This window comes from Dendropsophus ebraccatus, chromosome 2, assembly GCF_027789765.1.
Source record: "Dendropsophus ebraccatus isolate aDenEbr1 chromosome 2, aDenEbr1.pat, whole genome shotgun sequence".
NCBI classification, from domain to species: Eukaryota; Metazoa; Chordata; class Amphibia; order Anura; family Hylidae; genus Dendropsophus; species Dendropsophus ebraccatus.
The window spans coordinates 141,726,444-141,742,730 of NC_091455.1; the positions used below are offsets into that span (position 1 = coordinate 141,726,444).

Here is a 16,287-nt window from a genome sequence, read left to right on the forward strand (position 1 = left end):
CACACAGCTGCAGCCATAGAACACTGAAGAAAAACACCACATTGAGGACAGATGTTACTGCTACACTGCTTATGGCTTCTCCTCCTTCTCTATATTACACAGGATATCTTCATATTACACTGCCGCTCATATACAGCCATCCAGCATTCAGGAAGAGAACAGCACAGATCTCTCCCCAAACAATGGATTCTTCCAGCTCAGAAACAAACTGCCAAATAGTAACCGACTACTTTTCCTCAACCACCCTTATCTAATAGGGCCAGTGTCCTATTAGAATGTTGCTCATAATATATATTGGTGAGCAAAACTCAATTTTAAATTGTTCTAAGATTTTTTTTTAAAGCTGGAGTCTGAGTCGGTACATTTTTTCCTACTCCAACTACAGCCAAAACTAGTTCCGACTCCGACTACATAGCCCTGTGGGGGGCAATACAATAATAAAATTTTTCGGCGGACTTCTCCTTTAACCCCTTAGCGACCCATGACGTATCTGATACGTCATGGTGCCGCGGGGGGTGTTCAGAGCGGGGTCCCGCCGGGACCCCGCTCTGAACGGCGCTGATCCCGGCTGACACGTGCAGCCGGGCAGTGCCTCTGTTAGCCGGCGCGGGTCCCGTTGCCGCGCCGGCTAATTAAGCACTTCAATGCAGCTGTCAAACCTGACAGCTGCATTGAAGTGCTTTATGCACACTATCCCTGGTGTCTAGTGGGACTGATCTCCCCCCCGCGATGCGATCGCGGGGGGGAGATCCGTTCTTCTGCCCATGCCGGGCCTCAGCGTCGGAATGACGCTGATCCCGGCTCGGCAATAGATTGCTATGGCCTGCAGCAGGCCATAGCAATCTATGACCGATCTGATGGATCTTTGCTGTGTATATACACAGCATTGATCTCTATGAGAGATCAGTGCTATGTATATACAAGCCCCCCAGGGGGGCTTCTAGTCCATGTAAAAAAAAAAGTAAAAAAGTGTTTTTATTAATAAAAAATCCCCTCCCCTAATAAAAGTCCAAATCACCCCCCTTTTCCCATTTTATAAATATAAATTAATAAATAAACAAATAAATAAACATATTTAGTATCGCCGCACACGTAATCGCCCGAACTATTAATTAATCACATTCCTGATCTCGCACGGTAAATGGCGTCAGTGCAAAAAAATTCCAAAGTGCAAAATTGCGCATTTTTGGTCGCATCAAATCCAGAAAAAATGTAATAAAAGTGATCAAAAAGTCGTATATGCGCAATCAAGGTACCGATAGAAAGAACGCATCATGGCGCAAAAAAATGACACCTCACACAGCCCCATAGACCAAAGGATAAAAGCGCTATAAGCCTGGGAATGGAGCGATTTTAAGGAACGTATATTTGTTAACAACGGTTTGAATTTTTTACAGGCCATCAGATACAATAAAAGTTATACATGTTATATATCATAGTAATCGTAACGACTTGAGGAACATGCATAACAAGTCAGTTTTACCATGGGACGAACGGCGTAAATGCAAAACTCCCCGAAATCAAAACAAATTAGTTTTTTTTTCAATTTGACAGCGCAAATGATTTTTTTACGGTTTCGCAGCATATGTTATGGAAAAATAATGCCTGCCATTACAAAGTACAATTGGTTTCGCAAAAAATAAGCGCTCATATACGTCTCTAGGTGAAAAAATGCAAGCGCTGTTGACTTTTAAACTTAAAATGGAATAAGCAAAAGCGCAAAAACGAAAATTGGCTTTGACCTTAAGGGGTTAAAGTGAATGAAGCTTTGTAATACCACATACAACCTGAGGACCTCAGGGGTGTGGGGACTGTGTCTTTTCTAACCCTTGATAACCCCTTTAAACAGAAAGAATAGCCACATACTTTTGGCATGTGTATAAAAGATCATGACATTTGCTTGCGTTCTGCAGTGGAACTGACTCAGCTGTCATACATTATAATAAGCCTAAATAAAATCCATTTTCCATTAAACATGTTTATCCATTGTTTACATTATTGCATTCTTACTCATTCAAGTGAATACTTCCTGTCACAACCTCTTATTTCTCTTAATTTTTGACCCGAAAACAGGTCAGCTTTATCAAACAGACTGTTTATTTAAGGACAGTATGGGATCTGGTTGCCTCTTTACTAAAATTAACAGGCCATCATGTTTGAGTGTATCAAATATCCCTCATCATCAAATGATTTCGGCTACTATTCCATTCATAATATGTTGCAGACCGATAAGATACCAACACGTTTAAACAAGTGAAATACTGCAACACATACCAAATAAATTACTGAAGGTCTTTTATGGTGAATTTGTTTCTACATGTTTACAAGACAGAAACAGATGTCACTGCAGCTCCTTTAGACAAATAACACTTTGATCAGTATTGTGACATTACAGTAAATTTTGATCGCTTTTTATTATTTTTTTTCTGATATATCATTTTAAAAAATCAGCAATCCTGGTGTGTGTGTTTTTTTTTTTTCGTTTACGCGGTTCACCGTGCGGAAACAATAATGTTATATTTTAAAAGATTTGACAATTCTGCACGCTACAATATATAATATGTTTATTTATTAATTTCTTTAAAATATTTTTATAATTCATTTTAATTTTAAATCACCTTAATCAACAAGACATCAAGTCGTGAAAAAAACTCCAAGTACATAGTCATCAGAAAGCACACTGATTGACATGTAAAGTGAGATGGTCATTTCTTTATTTCACAAGGCATGTGCCAGTGACCTACATATACAGGCTTATAAGAGTCTTAAGAATTTTAGCCATAATAAAAAGAATATAAACTAATCACAAAACGTTTACTAGAGTGGTCTCACACTGTTTCTATTAAGGTAACTTGAATTTTGTTCTATACAAAAATGTAGTTAATTATGCAAATGTGTACTGCTATAAAACCCTGCAGTGTATGAAACCTAGCGTATAAAATGTATATTGCAATCCCATGTACATCATACATATATGTTTTTTTTTCTTTTTCAAGTGTATAAAACATACAAATTAAATGGAAACAAAAACACTGTGTGATACTACCCTTGTAGACCTTTCTAGAATGAAAACTTCCTTAACTGAGCAAAAGAAACTATAATTAGACAAACTTAGCAAAACCTCTTTGAGAAGACACCCAAAATTGCCTTGAAAAGTTGTCTTCTATTGTGAAGTGGCAAAGGGGCATTGTGCATAATATATTGAAATCTGGTCTGGATAATGGGGTGGTCTGCAATTGTAATAATAAAAAGAAAAATGTGTCCATAGCTTTACAGAAGACAGTACCTGTGATTGAGCAATATATAATATGAGGGGCTGTTTTCTTCAAATCTTCATAACCTAGACCCATTTCCGCTAGCTTTCCAGGAATGTAATTTTCAATGAGAACATCACATGTTTGAGCAAGCTGAAAAATAAATACATGAATATTAAGTAATTACACAAATAGAATAGAAATGTACCCCAAGTTGTGGACTTTTGCTTATACTAAAAAGGGGCGCTTTATCAGCACCACACTAGCATATTTGTCTGCTAAAAGCGACTCTGTACCCACAATCTGACCCCCCCCCCAAAACCACTTGTACCTTCAGATAGCTGCTTTTAATCCAAGATCTGTCCTGGGGTCCGTTCGGCAGGGGATGCAGTTATTGTCATAAAAACAACTTTTAATCCGGCAGCGCTGTGTCTAACGGCCGAGGATTACATTTGTATATACATTAGGCTGGCACACCCTCTCTGTCCTTCCTCCTCACCCTCCTCATCATTAGGAATGCTCCAGGCAGAATGCTTCCTATTCCCCACCTGTGTGTACAATGAACATGGGGTGGATCGTTAATACACCTGTGCAAAGCTCAAACAGCAGTAAATGTTCCTGGATCATTCCTAATGATGGGGAGGAAGGAAGGAGAGGTGGTGCCAGCCTAATGCATATACAAATGTAAGCCCCGGGCGTTAAGACACAGCGCTGCAGGATTAAAAGTTGTTTTTAGGATAATAACTGCATCCCCTGCCGAACGGACCCCAGGACAGATCTTGGATTAAAAGCAGCTATTCAAAGGTACAAGTGGTTTGGGGGGAACAGATTGTGGGTGTAGAGTCGCTTTAAAGCGGCACTATTAGCAGGTCCTTTGCAGACAACTTGCTGATATGCCGCTGTAGCTGCCTCCCTCAGTAGAAGATTGCAGTTAGTTACACCCCTCTCCGCCCCTGCATTGTTTCTAAAAACACTAAATCCTCTTATGCAAATTTGTAGCATAAGAGCATTTGGGGCGTTGCTCTGGGCCAGAGAGCATCGCCGCCACCCACCCCCTGCCGTCCCGCCCACTATGCATATTCATAACTGCATAGTGGGCTCTGTACAGGACGGCTGCACAGGGAAGCAGGCCCGTCGGAGACAGGCTGCTTCCTGCACATGCGCGTTCCCCCGGGCTGCCGCCGATCCTCCAGGAAGTCCCTTAAGACGTGAGTATAAGTCTATCCTATACTTACTTCTTGAGTGACCACTGTGAGGATCGGCGGTGGCCTTGGGGGTCGCGCATGCGCAGGAAGCAGCCTGTCTCTGACGGGCCTACTTCCCAGTGCAGCCGTCCTGTACAGAGCCCACTATGCAGTTATGAATATGCATAGTTGGCGGGACGGCAGGGGGCAGGCTGCGGCAATGCTCTCTGGCCCAGAGCAACGGCCTAAATGCTCTTATGCTACTAATTTGCATAAGAGCATTTAGAGTTTTTAGAAACAATGCGGGGACGGAGAGGGGTGTAACTAACTGCAATCTACTACTGAGGGAGGCAGCTACAGCGGCATATCAGCAGGTTCTTTGAAAAGAATCTGCTGATAGTGCCGCTTTAACTCCGCAGATTTTTTACACAAAAATCTGGAACTTTTTTGCTGACTTACACTTTGCTCAGGGGGGGCTGGTTAGGCATTCTGATTTATTATGATATACACATTCTACCAGATTCCCGAGGCTGCTGCACAGCTCTAAGTAAATCCAGCATGGTTCATGGGAACAGGGATTTAACTAAGATCAGCATCCTTAATAAATCCCCCCCAAGAGTCAAGTGTTGCTTCTGCTACAGATGTAAATAAAACATTTAGCAGTCAAAAAATTAAGCTTTTTCAAGACTTCTAAAACTTTATAAAAAATAAAACCAATATGATTTTTAAGAGAAAGGAACCACACTGAAAATGTATATAAAATGAACAGCCAGTGATTAACATGATTAACTGCGATACTGCATCAGTCAAAGGATGCCAAATCAAAGATAACAGAAGTAAACAGAAAGTAGCAGTCCTCTAGTAGGTGCACTTATAGTCCATAAAAAAAAAGTTATAAAACACCACACCATGTGGTAACACATAAGAAACTGTTAAAACGTGAACATACACAGATAACCAGTGAGCTAAAAAAAACGCTAATTGCATGCACAAAACAGAATAAATGTCTGAATACAAAGTCTCAAATCTGTTGGCACGTCAGTGTGCATAGGTAATCACTAGCCAGCCAACACCCTGCTCTGCACTGATGAGGGTCAAAAACCCGAAATAGCTATCTGCAGATGGGAAATCTTTCCTTTTGGAGAGATAGTTTGGCTTGGCATAAAATCTCCAGTCAATGTTCTAAGGCTCCTTGACTGAGCGAGACTTGACTTGAAGGGATATCTCTTTGCTTAAGAGGTGTGAGAGCTACTTTGCATATTCTTTCTTCCCAGAATTCCTAGTAGAGCAGCAATGGTCTGTAAGTCTCCACACGTCCTTGAGACGGGCTCTCCTTAACGAGAGTCATTACCCCTTTGACCCACGTCAATAGACCTCTCACTAGCCAGCCAACACCCTGCTCTGCACTGATGAGGGTCAAAAACCCGAAATAGCTATCTGCAGATGGGAAATCTTTCCTTTTGGAGAGATAGTTTGGCTTGGCATAAAATCTCCAGTCAATGTTCTAAGGCTCCTTGACTGAGCGAGACTTGACTTGAAGGGATATCTCTTTGCTTAAGAGGTGTGAGAGCTACTTTGCATATTCTTTCTTCCCAGAATTCCTAGTGGAGCAGCAATGGTCTGTAAGTCTCCACACGTCCTTGAGACGGGCTCTCTTTAACGAGAGTCATTACCCCTTTGACCTAGGTAACCCCCTAACATTCAGGGATTTAATAAATAATGGTAACAGTTAGTTACCGCTCTGGCGATACAAGATAAGTTAAAGACAAAGTCAATTTCCAAAATGTATGAAAATTGTATGCTCATTGCCACCGGGATAAGCAGGACATTGACAAACAAAGACAGAGACCAGCTGGTGCACTGCACTTCTCACTGTTCAAGCGGTCACAAAGTAGGAGCAGTAGTAGCTGCTGCTGGCAGTCAGTCGGCTGTGGGTAGAGGTGTTTGAGCTGGAGTAAAACAAATAATCCAGCGACCTTGATAATGAAATCCAATTCCATTTATTGCACACATCACCTGGTGGTACAGAAGGACATCAGCCCCCAGCACAGATAACGCTTGAGCTGGACGCTACCTCTACCACTTGCGGCCTCATACTGGAACGGGTATTGTCTGTAAGATGCCCTGACGCACTGAAGAAGTTCTGAGATTCACTCTGGAGTTGGTATTCTCAAAGACAGCACACTGGTTGGCTGAGGAAGCTAAGTATCCGTCTTCTGCGTGCTGCACAGAGAATGGAACTCTGTTGTAAAACAGCGCCCCGTTCGAAGCTCTAAACGGTCTCTTAGTTTATAATAAATATTGACAGCCTTTTTTAACTTGAACACTCTAATGTTTAGATTGGGCTAGACATGTTTCAGGGTGTTCTTACCACTTCCTCAGTGGCTTAAAAGTGTCTATGTGTCTTGTGTTTTCACTTCCTTTTAACCCTTTGAGAGCGCAGCCACTTTGGGCTTTAAAGGGGTTATCCACCTAAGAGCACAATGAAATGAAATTCTCCAAAACCAAGCTGGTTTTACTCACCAAGTCCCCTGGGTATTTTGGCTATCTCTTTTCTTTCTAGCTACTGTTGTTCCTGAGTTACAATTTATTTTTTCCAAAAGCTGGTTTATATCCAAGATAGCGTCAGCCAGAAACTACATTCCCCATCATGCAGTGCTTCTCCTTGATTGGACCGTTTGCGCACCCGCCCCCTTAGCTTTATCTCCTGGTTACTGCTGTCATTACTATCGCACAGTAAACAAAGGACGTTTTTTTCTTTACTGATTTTGCATCATATCACTAGAGATGAGCGAACCAGCCGGATTTCTGGTTCGTATGAATCAGAAACCTCGGCGGCTGACTCGCGCTGTCTGTTCCCTGCGTGCAGCGGGTGGATACATCGTAAGGAATGCCTGGAAAACTGGGATACAGCCATTGGCATTGGCTGTATCCCAGTTTTCCAGGCGTTCCTTACGATGTATCCACCCGCTGCACGGAGGAAACAGACTGCGGGAGTCAGCTGCCGAGATTTCTGATTCATACGAACCAGAAATCCGGCTGGTTCGCTCATCTCTACATATCACCCCAATGTGTACTTCATACTAGCTGATGATGTAACAGAGCTGAAACGCACATGATTTAGCAGAGATGATGCTCGCATGATGTAGCAGAGCTGGTGCACTCATATAATGTAGCAGAGTTGATGCATGGAGGGGGGGGAGGATGTGTGTGCGGGAGGGAGACAGAGTGGCAATCTGTTTGGGGGGTCTAGGTAGCCGGACAGGAGGGAGCATCTAATTGGGGGGGGGGATGTCACGCAGGAAGGCGATGACAAGCTCCGGAATGCTGGGGGGGGGGGTAATTATGGCGGACACAGGTCATATCACGATGCGGTTTGGAGCCGAGGACTCGGAGCGCTGTCCTTTGTGTCCAGTGGGGTGCGGGTGCTGGTGGCAGCAGGCACAATGCAGTTTGGAGGTGGGGACCCAGAGTGCTGTCCTCTGTGTCCAGTGGGGGAGGGGCATATTGGAGCCGAGGTGGACATCTGTTGTGGGGGGAGTCGCAGCTCTGTGTATGTGGGGGGTATGTTGGCGGCAGCAGCACTGGAGTGAGTAGGCATTTGATTTGTCTACTGGGATACTTGAACAGCAGGATCTCGGAACCAAGTTGTCTCACCGGGATCCTGCAGTATCAATGGTTCCAGCAGTAGGTCACGTGATTCAAATAACGTCTCCTGGTGGCCGGGTCACCAAGTCAATGGACAGTTAACCTGGCCCTCAGAGAGGATATTGCAAGGACATCGTCTATGAAGGGAGGGGGAGAGGGAGCAGTGTGTTGTCGGAGAGGACACAGAGAAGAAGATTTTAGACATCCAGAGTGAATAAGTAAAAAACGGGGAAAGAGTGCAGGATATATTATACATGTATATTAGACAGAGGGTGGTATTGGGAAGGGGAAATACTGCTTTGATGTTTTAACCTATCCATAAACTATCCATATTGTATGTTACGTCGGTGGTAAATGTTTGAAAAAAATTGGAAACATAATGAAAATTTTGTAAAACTATACATTTTCAGTTTAAAATATTTTGCATATAATACACTGAAAAAAAGATATTATGTAACATTTTCTATATCTAGGATGTTAGAAAATGTTTCCACTCACTGACCAATCGCAGCAATCGCCGCTGTCAGGAGCCAGAACCACTCTTTCACCTCATGTGGTGACAAAAACCCCTTAAAACACAAAGGAGTACTGCTGCAAGCCTTAACATACTACTTGCAGAGCAGTACTCTGAGGATTAAGGAGTTAAAACATATAAGTCATCATTAAAACTAGGAATTTTTGGATTTGAACATAAAATTAAATATATATGCACTTGAAGGATGTAATAATAATAACCTAAAATACTGGAGCAAGACAGAAGCATGCTGGATTGTATGCAGGGATGGTTCAGGTGCTGGATACAGTCTGGCTCAGAAGTGTCCGTAGGTGACACCTAAAATGCTTATGGTAAAGAAGGCTTGTCGCCTCCGGAGGCTAAACCTATTTTTCTCTAGGTGGAGGCAGTTCCCTTTTTCTCTTTTGTAGGGGTTTTACTTCGAACATCTTTTCCCCCAGGAAGGAAGGGGGGGGGGGGGTAATCTAAGGTCAAGTTATTTGTGACCTTACTGTGATTAATTCTCCCTGCATCAGAATGCAGAAACAGCCTTTCAGGTAGATTTTTATATGTGCCGTCTCGGAAGAAAGGGGAGGAGAAGGAGGGAGACAGACAGCACAGTCCACACACAGTTTTCTGTGTCTTCAGCAGAAAGCAGCAACTAGGACAGAACAGTAAAACAGACTGAAAAGGTAATAACAAGTATGAAATAAATTGTTAGTCTCCAGGAGGGGGTATGTATGTATTTTACCTAACCGAATAACTCCTTTAATAACTTAATAAGTGACATTTCGTCTTAAAGTGACACTGTCACCCCTTTTTGTGCATTCTGACATCTCTACACAGGTGTAAAGGGTAAATTTAGCGGTTTTCATACCTTATTTTATATCATAGGTCATGGTGCTTGTTCAAGTAAAAAGTCATCTTTTATGAACTGCAGATTATGTTAAGTGGGTGGGGCCTCACGGCACTAGCGCCACTTAGCCCCGCCCACAACGTCACCGTTGGCCCCGCACCCTCACCAGCCATTGGAACCGGGTGTCCTAAAGGTCTAGGCCCCACCCCCTCTAGGTTGGCCCACCAATGGCCGCCAAGGGGGTGGGGCCAACGGTGTTGTTGTAGGTGGGGCTAAGTGGTGCTAATGTCGAGAGGCCCCGCCCACTTAACACAATCTGCAGTTCATAAAAGATTACTTTTTACTTGAACAAGCACCATGACGTATGATATAAAACAAGGTGTGAAAACTGCTAAATTTACCCTTTACACCTGTGTAGAGATGTCAGAATGCACAAAAGGGGGTGACAGTGTCACTTTAAATTATCTTGGGTAGTGGATATTATAAAAATTTTCTTTAACAAACATATATTTTGAAAGAAGGACACAAAAGCACGTTGTACCACACTTTTGATTTCAGAATGGCAGAACATTATTTTTAAAGCGACTCTGTACCCACAATCTGACCCCCTCCCCCCCCCCCCCCCAAACCGCTTGTACCTTCTGATAGCTGCTTTTAATCAAAGATCTGTCCTGGGGTCCATTTGGCAGGTGATGCAGTGATTGTCCTAAAAAACTACTTTTAAACTGGCAGCCCCGTGCCCAACGGCTGGGGCTTAGATTGTGTATGCATTAGGCTGGCACAACCTCTCTGTCCCTCCTCCCCGCCCTCCTCATCATTAGGAATGCTCCAGGCAGATTGTCTCCTATTCGTCAGCTGTGTGAATACTGAACATGGGCTGGATCGTTAAGGCACCTGTGAAATGTTCAGACAGGAGAAAATGTTCCAGGGGCATTCCTAATGATGAATGTGGGGAGGAGGGATGGAGGGGTGGTGCAAAGTTAGGGCACAGATAACTCCGTTGGGCACGGGGCTGCAAGTTCAAAAGTTGTTTTTTAGGACAATAACTGCATCAACTGCCGAACGGACCCCAAGGTACAAGTGGTTTGGGGGGGGTCAGATTATGGGTACAGAGTCGCTTTAAGGCATCCTGACATATACTGAGACAAAGCTCCAAAAAATGTCATGTGAATGGAACCTACTGGATACTGAGAATGTGTGGTGGAGAACACTCCCTCTATGCTCCCTCTCTTTGCACCGCAATAAGATGTAATGGATGTAATGGGGAGATGAGGTAAAGGGTGCAAGGCGCATAACTGTGTGTTTGTATCGTGCAGAGTTCTGTTTGTGTGTCTGTGCACACAGAGCAGAGCTGTGTGTCTATGGGACCGCATGAAGTGCTGTGGGTCTGTGTGAATACATTATAGTGCTGTGTGTGCATTTGTGTGCACAGTTGTGTAATTTTGCGTTTACATTGCAGAGCTGTGTGTTTGTACAGTGCAGAACTAAAAAAAAAAAAAGTGACTGATCACTTGGGTATGATAGCACCCAGCCGGAGGCATCTTGCCCTGCAGCAGCCTTGGCTCTTCCACCTTTTGGGAAGAGAGTGGACAGAGAGGAGACAGCGCCTCACCAGCAATTTTGCAGTCCTCTCAAAAGATGGCAGTTTTAAAGTAGTAAGCTTTGTGGGAGGCATTAAAGCGTAATTGTGCTAGAATCCTTGCCCCCACCCCCCCAAACAGCTCTTGCCCTAGGCACTGGTCCACTAGGGCCTAGTTGCAAATATGCCCCGTTCTATCCTATAGGTCACTCATTTTACATGGCTAGGTAACTCGTTTTTAACACAGTTTCCATAAATGGGTCTGTCAAATAGTCGTGTATGTATTGCTAATCCTATGCATATCTTGTTTTCCCATGTTTTTGTTTTTAACCAATCAATATACTGTAAAAACAAATACTAACTTTCTTAGAGATTACTAACTATAGCTTTAAAGCGAACATGCCAACAGTACATTCGCTTTAAGGCCTCCAAATGGATAGAATGGCATTAGTGTGGGGAAGCTGGTTTTTTTAACCACAACCTGGTTCCAGCATACAGTGACGCTTTATTCCCTGGCACCGTCCAGGGCTCACGCACTGGAGGCTGGCCGGCCCGCCCCCAGTGGGAGGAAACCCCCTCCCCTCTAGGATGCGGCTCAATTAGAATCAAAGGAGCCGTGTCATAGAGGAGAGGGGGGTTTCCTCCCACTGGAGGCGGGCCAGCCCGCCTCCAGTGCTTCAGCCCAGGACAGTGCCCAGTCATAGAACAGTGCTGTACGAGGGAACAGGGTCGAGGTTCAAAAATGTGAAAGACTTAAAGTGAATGTACTGTTGGTTTAAAATAATTAGTCATGACAGGATTAGTCCAGTAAGGGAATATACTTTTTATTTTTACAGACAGGGATTTAATATGTAATGCGACTTGACGTATGTAATGCACTCATGCACTTTATTAAAACAGAGTCAATCAAACAATAAGGAGAAAATATTATTAATTATTATTATAAATTGCATAATATACCTGTTTAATAATTTTTGTTCCTTTGGGATTCTTCATGTTGACAGCTATACTCTGACAAAATAAAACAGTATTAAAAAATAAATGAATATAAAATTAATCTAATAAAATATTTAAAAAAAATTGTATAATCTAACAGATCAGATTTAAGCACTGAAAAAACTAATTCTCTTCTTGAAGAAAAAATTTAAACAGGGTTATCATACTGCAGTAAAGATCTGCTCCAGATTCCCAGATGTCCCATAAAAATAAGCTGATCATATAATATTCTACTGTGGGACCCCCATTGATCAGCTATTATCAGTTAAGACTGCTCTTACAAGTGGTGCTACTACATGCATTCCTTATTTTCAGGTGGCTGCTTAGAACAGTGGTGAGTCCAGGTGCAGATAATCTCCAGCATAGCTAGTAACTATAGCTGGACTTGTCACTGTTTGAGGTGGAAAGTCCCAGTGGTGACTACAATACAGGAACAGGCACAGCAACTTCAGCTCAGAGTGCCGCATCTAAGGCCATGTGCCTTGGTTCCAGGTTAGGGTGCTCTTAGACCTCATGCAGATAAATGTATATGGCGAAAACCAAAACTTCATAGGTTCACAAATGGGTCCACAATGTTGCTGGTCCCCATGGGTCCCCATTCCTGCAATGCTTATTCCTCCACACTGCAGCCTTTTGTGATCATGTAGTGATCACTGGAGGCTGCAGTTCAGCTGAAGATACAACCAGAAGCAGACAGGGGTAGGTGCTCCATGCCCCTTGAGGATCAGAACACCTGTAATTTTGACAGGTGTTCCACTCCTCTACAGTAAGCAGCAATGTTTATAGATTGCTGCCTAGTGTCTGGCCCCCAGTGGGTTAGGTGGGAAAGCTATACATCCCCACTTAACCCCTTTTCCTTGCTGGGCATGACACAAAGCAAGTGTGTGTGTGTGGGGGGGGGGGGGGACAGCAATCTATACAGCTATACAGATGGCTGCTAGGAGTCTGGCCCCAAAGAAGTTAAGTGGCAATGCACAGACACTGTGAGGAGAGCCTGAATGCAGCTAAACACCAGGAGGACTATTTCAGGTGTGGTGCTGCTGATGTGGGTGGTGGTTTTGTCCACTACTCACAAAAAGTAACACAAATACAAACTGAAGAAATCCTGGGAGTGCTCCCAAATTATCCCCTTATTGTGCATTTTGTTTTACATGATGCCACATAGAGTAGTTGGAATGTATATGTTTCTATAAATACCTTTTTATTTCTATTTACGCTAAGAAAGTAAGCACTCTCACTTCCAACAAAGGGAGGTCCCCAGGACCTTGTATCATCTCCAGACCCTGCAAAACATAACACAATTATATCATATTATTTATTGACATACTCATCTCTAAAAAAATAACTTGTCTGAAAAGCCTGGTACAAGACAGCTGCATAATGACCGATAAAATGGCTCTTACTTTGAATTAAAGGCTACGGACACCTTTGAATGTATTTTTTAAACGGAGTAAATTGTTAAAGAGATAGACAGGCAAAATCAACTTTACCCCTACCCACAGGATGGTGGGAAAAGTAAGAGACCTTCAATTCCCGCCTCCTCCCCATTTCTGTATCGGGCCCCGGCTTCTGTGTTCTAAATAGAGCCGCGGGTACAGCACACTCTATTCATTCTTATGGAGGTGTCGGAAGAGCCGAGCACTGTACTCTGATCTCTCCTGCACCTCCATAAGAATGAAAAAAAATATATATATATATATATATATATATATATATATATATATATATATATACTGCATATTCATAACACAAAGACCGGGTCCAGATATGGAGATCGGCGTGGGGTAAGGAGGTTGGACCTCCCGTGATCGCTTCCTGCCCAGACAACCTCTTTGAAAATAAGAAAGAATACAAAACTATTGAACAACTTCCAAACACCCTCCCTCTTACTCCCTTATCCGCAACCACAGTACCCTGAGCATCAGAAAAGTATAACATAATGAAAGCATGTTTTTTTCCCTTGCTTTGTACTTATGCTATTATGCTATAAAAACATCTCCATAGTTTCTCCTAAACAGTCTTCTAAGCTAATTTATGACCATATTAGGGGTGGTGGGACAAGGGGTGACAGACTGGTCTCCACGGGGGTTGAATAAATCAGATTGTGCTCCGTTACAGTGTGTGTGTGTGGGGGGGGGAGATTGGCAGTTGGGGGAGGGTTAACTTACACTCCAGTCGGGACCCACTTTCTGGCCAAAGAAAACACTGGATTCACAGGTCAGACTGCTCCCTACTTGTCTGGGAACTGCTAAAGATTTGCTACATTAGGTAGGATTGCAGGACTTTAGTATGTATATAGTGTATGGGAGCCAGCACAGAGGCTAGCCTGCATTCACAATGCAGCTGACCTCTATTGGGCACAGACACTTTTTTTTAGTATTTCTCCTGAAGTGCGTCCATTACGGAAACCAGGTCTGTGGAGTCGGAGTCAGAGTCGTGGAGTCGGAGCTAGTTTTGGCTGGAGTCAGAGTCGCAAAAAATGTACTGACTCCGACTCCAGCCTTAAAAAAAATCTTTAATAAATTTAGAATTGAATTTTTATATGAATTTTATAAGTTTTGCTCATCAATATATTTTATGAGCAACATTCTAATAGGACACTGGCCCTATTAGGTAAGGGTGGTCGGGGAAAAGTTGTCGTCACTATTTGGCAGTTTGTTTCTGAGCTGGAAGAGTCCATTGTGTGTGGGGGGAGATCTGTGCTGTTCTCTTCCTGGATGCTCGATGACTGTATATGAGCAGCAGTGTAATATGAAGATATCCTGTGTAATATAGAGGAGGAGGAAGAGAAGACATAAGTAGTGAAGCAGTAACCTTTGTCCTCAATGTGGTGTTTTCTCTCTGGGAGAAGAGTGTTTTTCTTCACTGTTCTATAGCTGCAGAGCGTTGTATGTTCTATGCCTGCAGCAGGTTGTGTGTGTACGTGTGTGCTATAGCTGCAGCAGGCTGTGTGTGTGTGTGTGTGTGCTATGGCTGCAGCAGGCTGTGTGTGCTATGGCTGCAACAGGCTGTGTGTGTGTATGTGTGTGCTATGGCTGCAGCAGGCTGTGTGTGTATGTGTGTGTGCGCTATGGTTGCAGCAGGCTGTGTGTATGGATGTGTGTGTTATGGCTGCAGCAGGCTGTGTGTGCTATGGCTGCAGCAGGCTGTGTGTGTGTGTTATGTCTGCAGCAGGGTGTGTGTGTGTGTGTGTGTGTGTGTGTGTGCTATGGCTGCAACAGGCTGTGTGTATGTGTGCTATGGCTGCCGCAGGCTGTGTGTGTATGCTATGGCTGCAGCAGGTTTTGTGTGTGTATATATGCTATGGCTGCAGCAGGCTGTGTGTGCGCTTTGGCGTGCCCCCACAGTGACCCCTCTATATCACTATGGCTGACCTCTATATTACAGGTATCTGGCATTGTTAGCAGTGTTTCTGTGTGTATGGTGAATATTAGTTAGAAACATAGAAGATGGTCAGCAGGAAAAGACCACCTGCACCATTTAGTCTACTTCTGAGTTGTTCAGAACATAGAGGCTGGAGACTGGCTGCATCCCTTGCACACACAGGAGAAGCTGCTTAATATCTTTCCTTATTCCCTCAGATGTTGCCCCAGGATCATGTAGGACATTAGGGAGAAGCTGTTGAGCCAGTTTGATAAATAACTCCCCTGGAATATGACTGGCCATTTATGAAGGAGTCATAGTCGGAGTCGGGAGTTGGAGTTAGTCCTGATAAAATTCAGGCTTACCGACTGCACAGCCCTGACGGAAACAGGTCAGGGAATTATAGATTCTGTCCAGCACAGATCACCTCATAAAAGTCTAAGGGAGTTTCCAGAATTCCGGACAGCTCTATATGCGCTTCTAGCCAGCCTGGGCCAGTGTCAGCACCCAGGAAGTACCACGGGGTGCTGCTTCTAGCCCTTTAAAGGAGAAGTCCGGCCAAAATTAATTTTTGATATGTTATTACTTATGGAAAGTTATACAAATTTCTAATGTACATTAATTATGGGAAATGCACATATAGGGCTATTTCCCTTAATTTAGTAGATCAGGAAGTGTTAGAATTCTCTCAGATGCAGTGACGTCACAAAGAAAGGTGTAATTACTATGGAGTGTCCAGCAGGGGGCGCTCTATATGTAGAAGTCTATGGGACTTTATTGTTTCTATTGATGTCTATGTAAAGTAATGTAATGTAGTGTACCGTATGCTTTATTGAAGGAATACATCTATGGACACTTGCTCCCCAAAGTATTGCATAAATGTATTCAATCAGTACATTAGGATATCACAGTAA

General features: G+C 43.3%; 1 protein-coding gene across 9 annotated transcripts in view; it reads right to left on the reverse strand.

Moving 5' to 3' along the window:
- The window catches only part of SUGCT (succinyl-CoA:glutarate-CoA transferase), a 660,405-nt gene that overhangs the window by 607,050 nt on the left and 37,068 nt on the right, over positions 1-16,287 (reverse strand). For all 9 annotated transcript variants that reach the window (XR_011361904.1, XR_011361905.1, XM_069960339.1 and 6 more), the window contains exons 4-6: positions 13,208-13,293; positions 11,975-12,025; positions 3,287-3,407 (exon numbers count right to left, since the gene is read on the reverse strand). Coding sequence is in view for 7 of the 9 variants with exons in the window: in XM_069960339.1 (XP_069816440.1) it covers positions 3,287-3,407; positions 11,975-12,025; positions 13,208-13,293 (258 nt within the window). In the remaining 2 variants the exon portion in view is untranslated. The remainder of the gene's footprint in view (positions 1-3,286; positions 3,408-11,974; positions 12,026-13,207; positions 13,294-16,287) is intronic.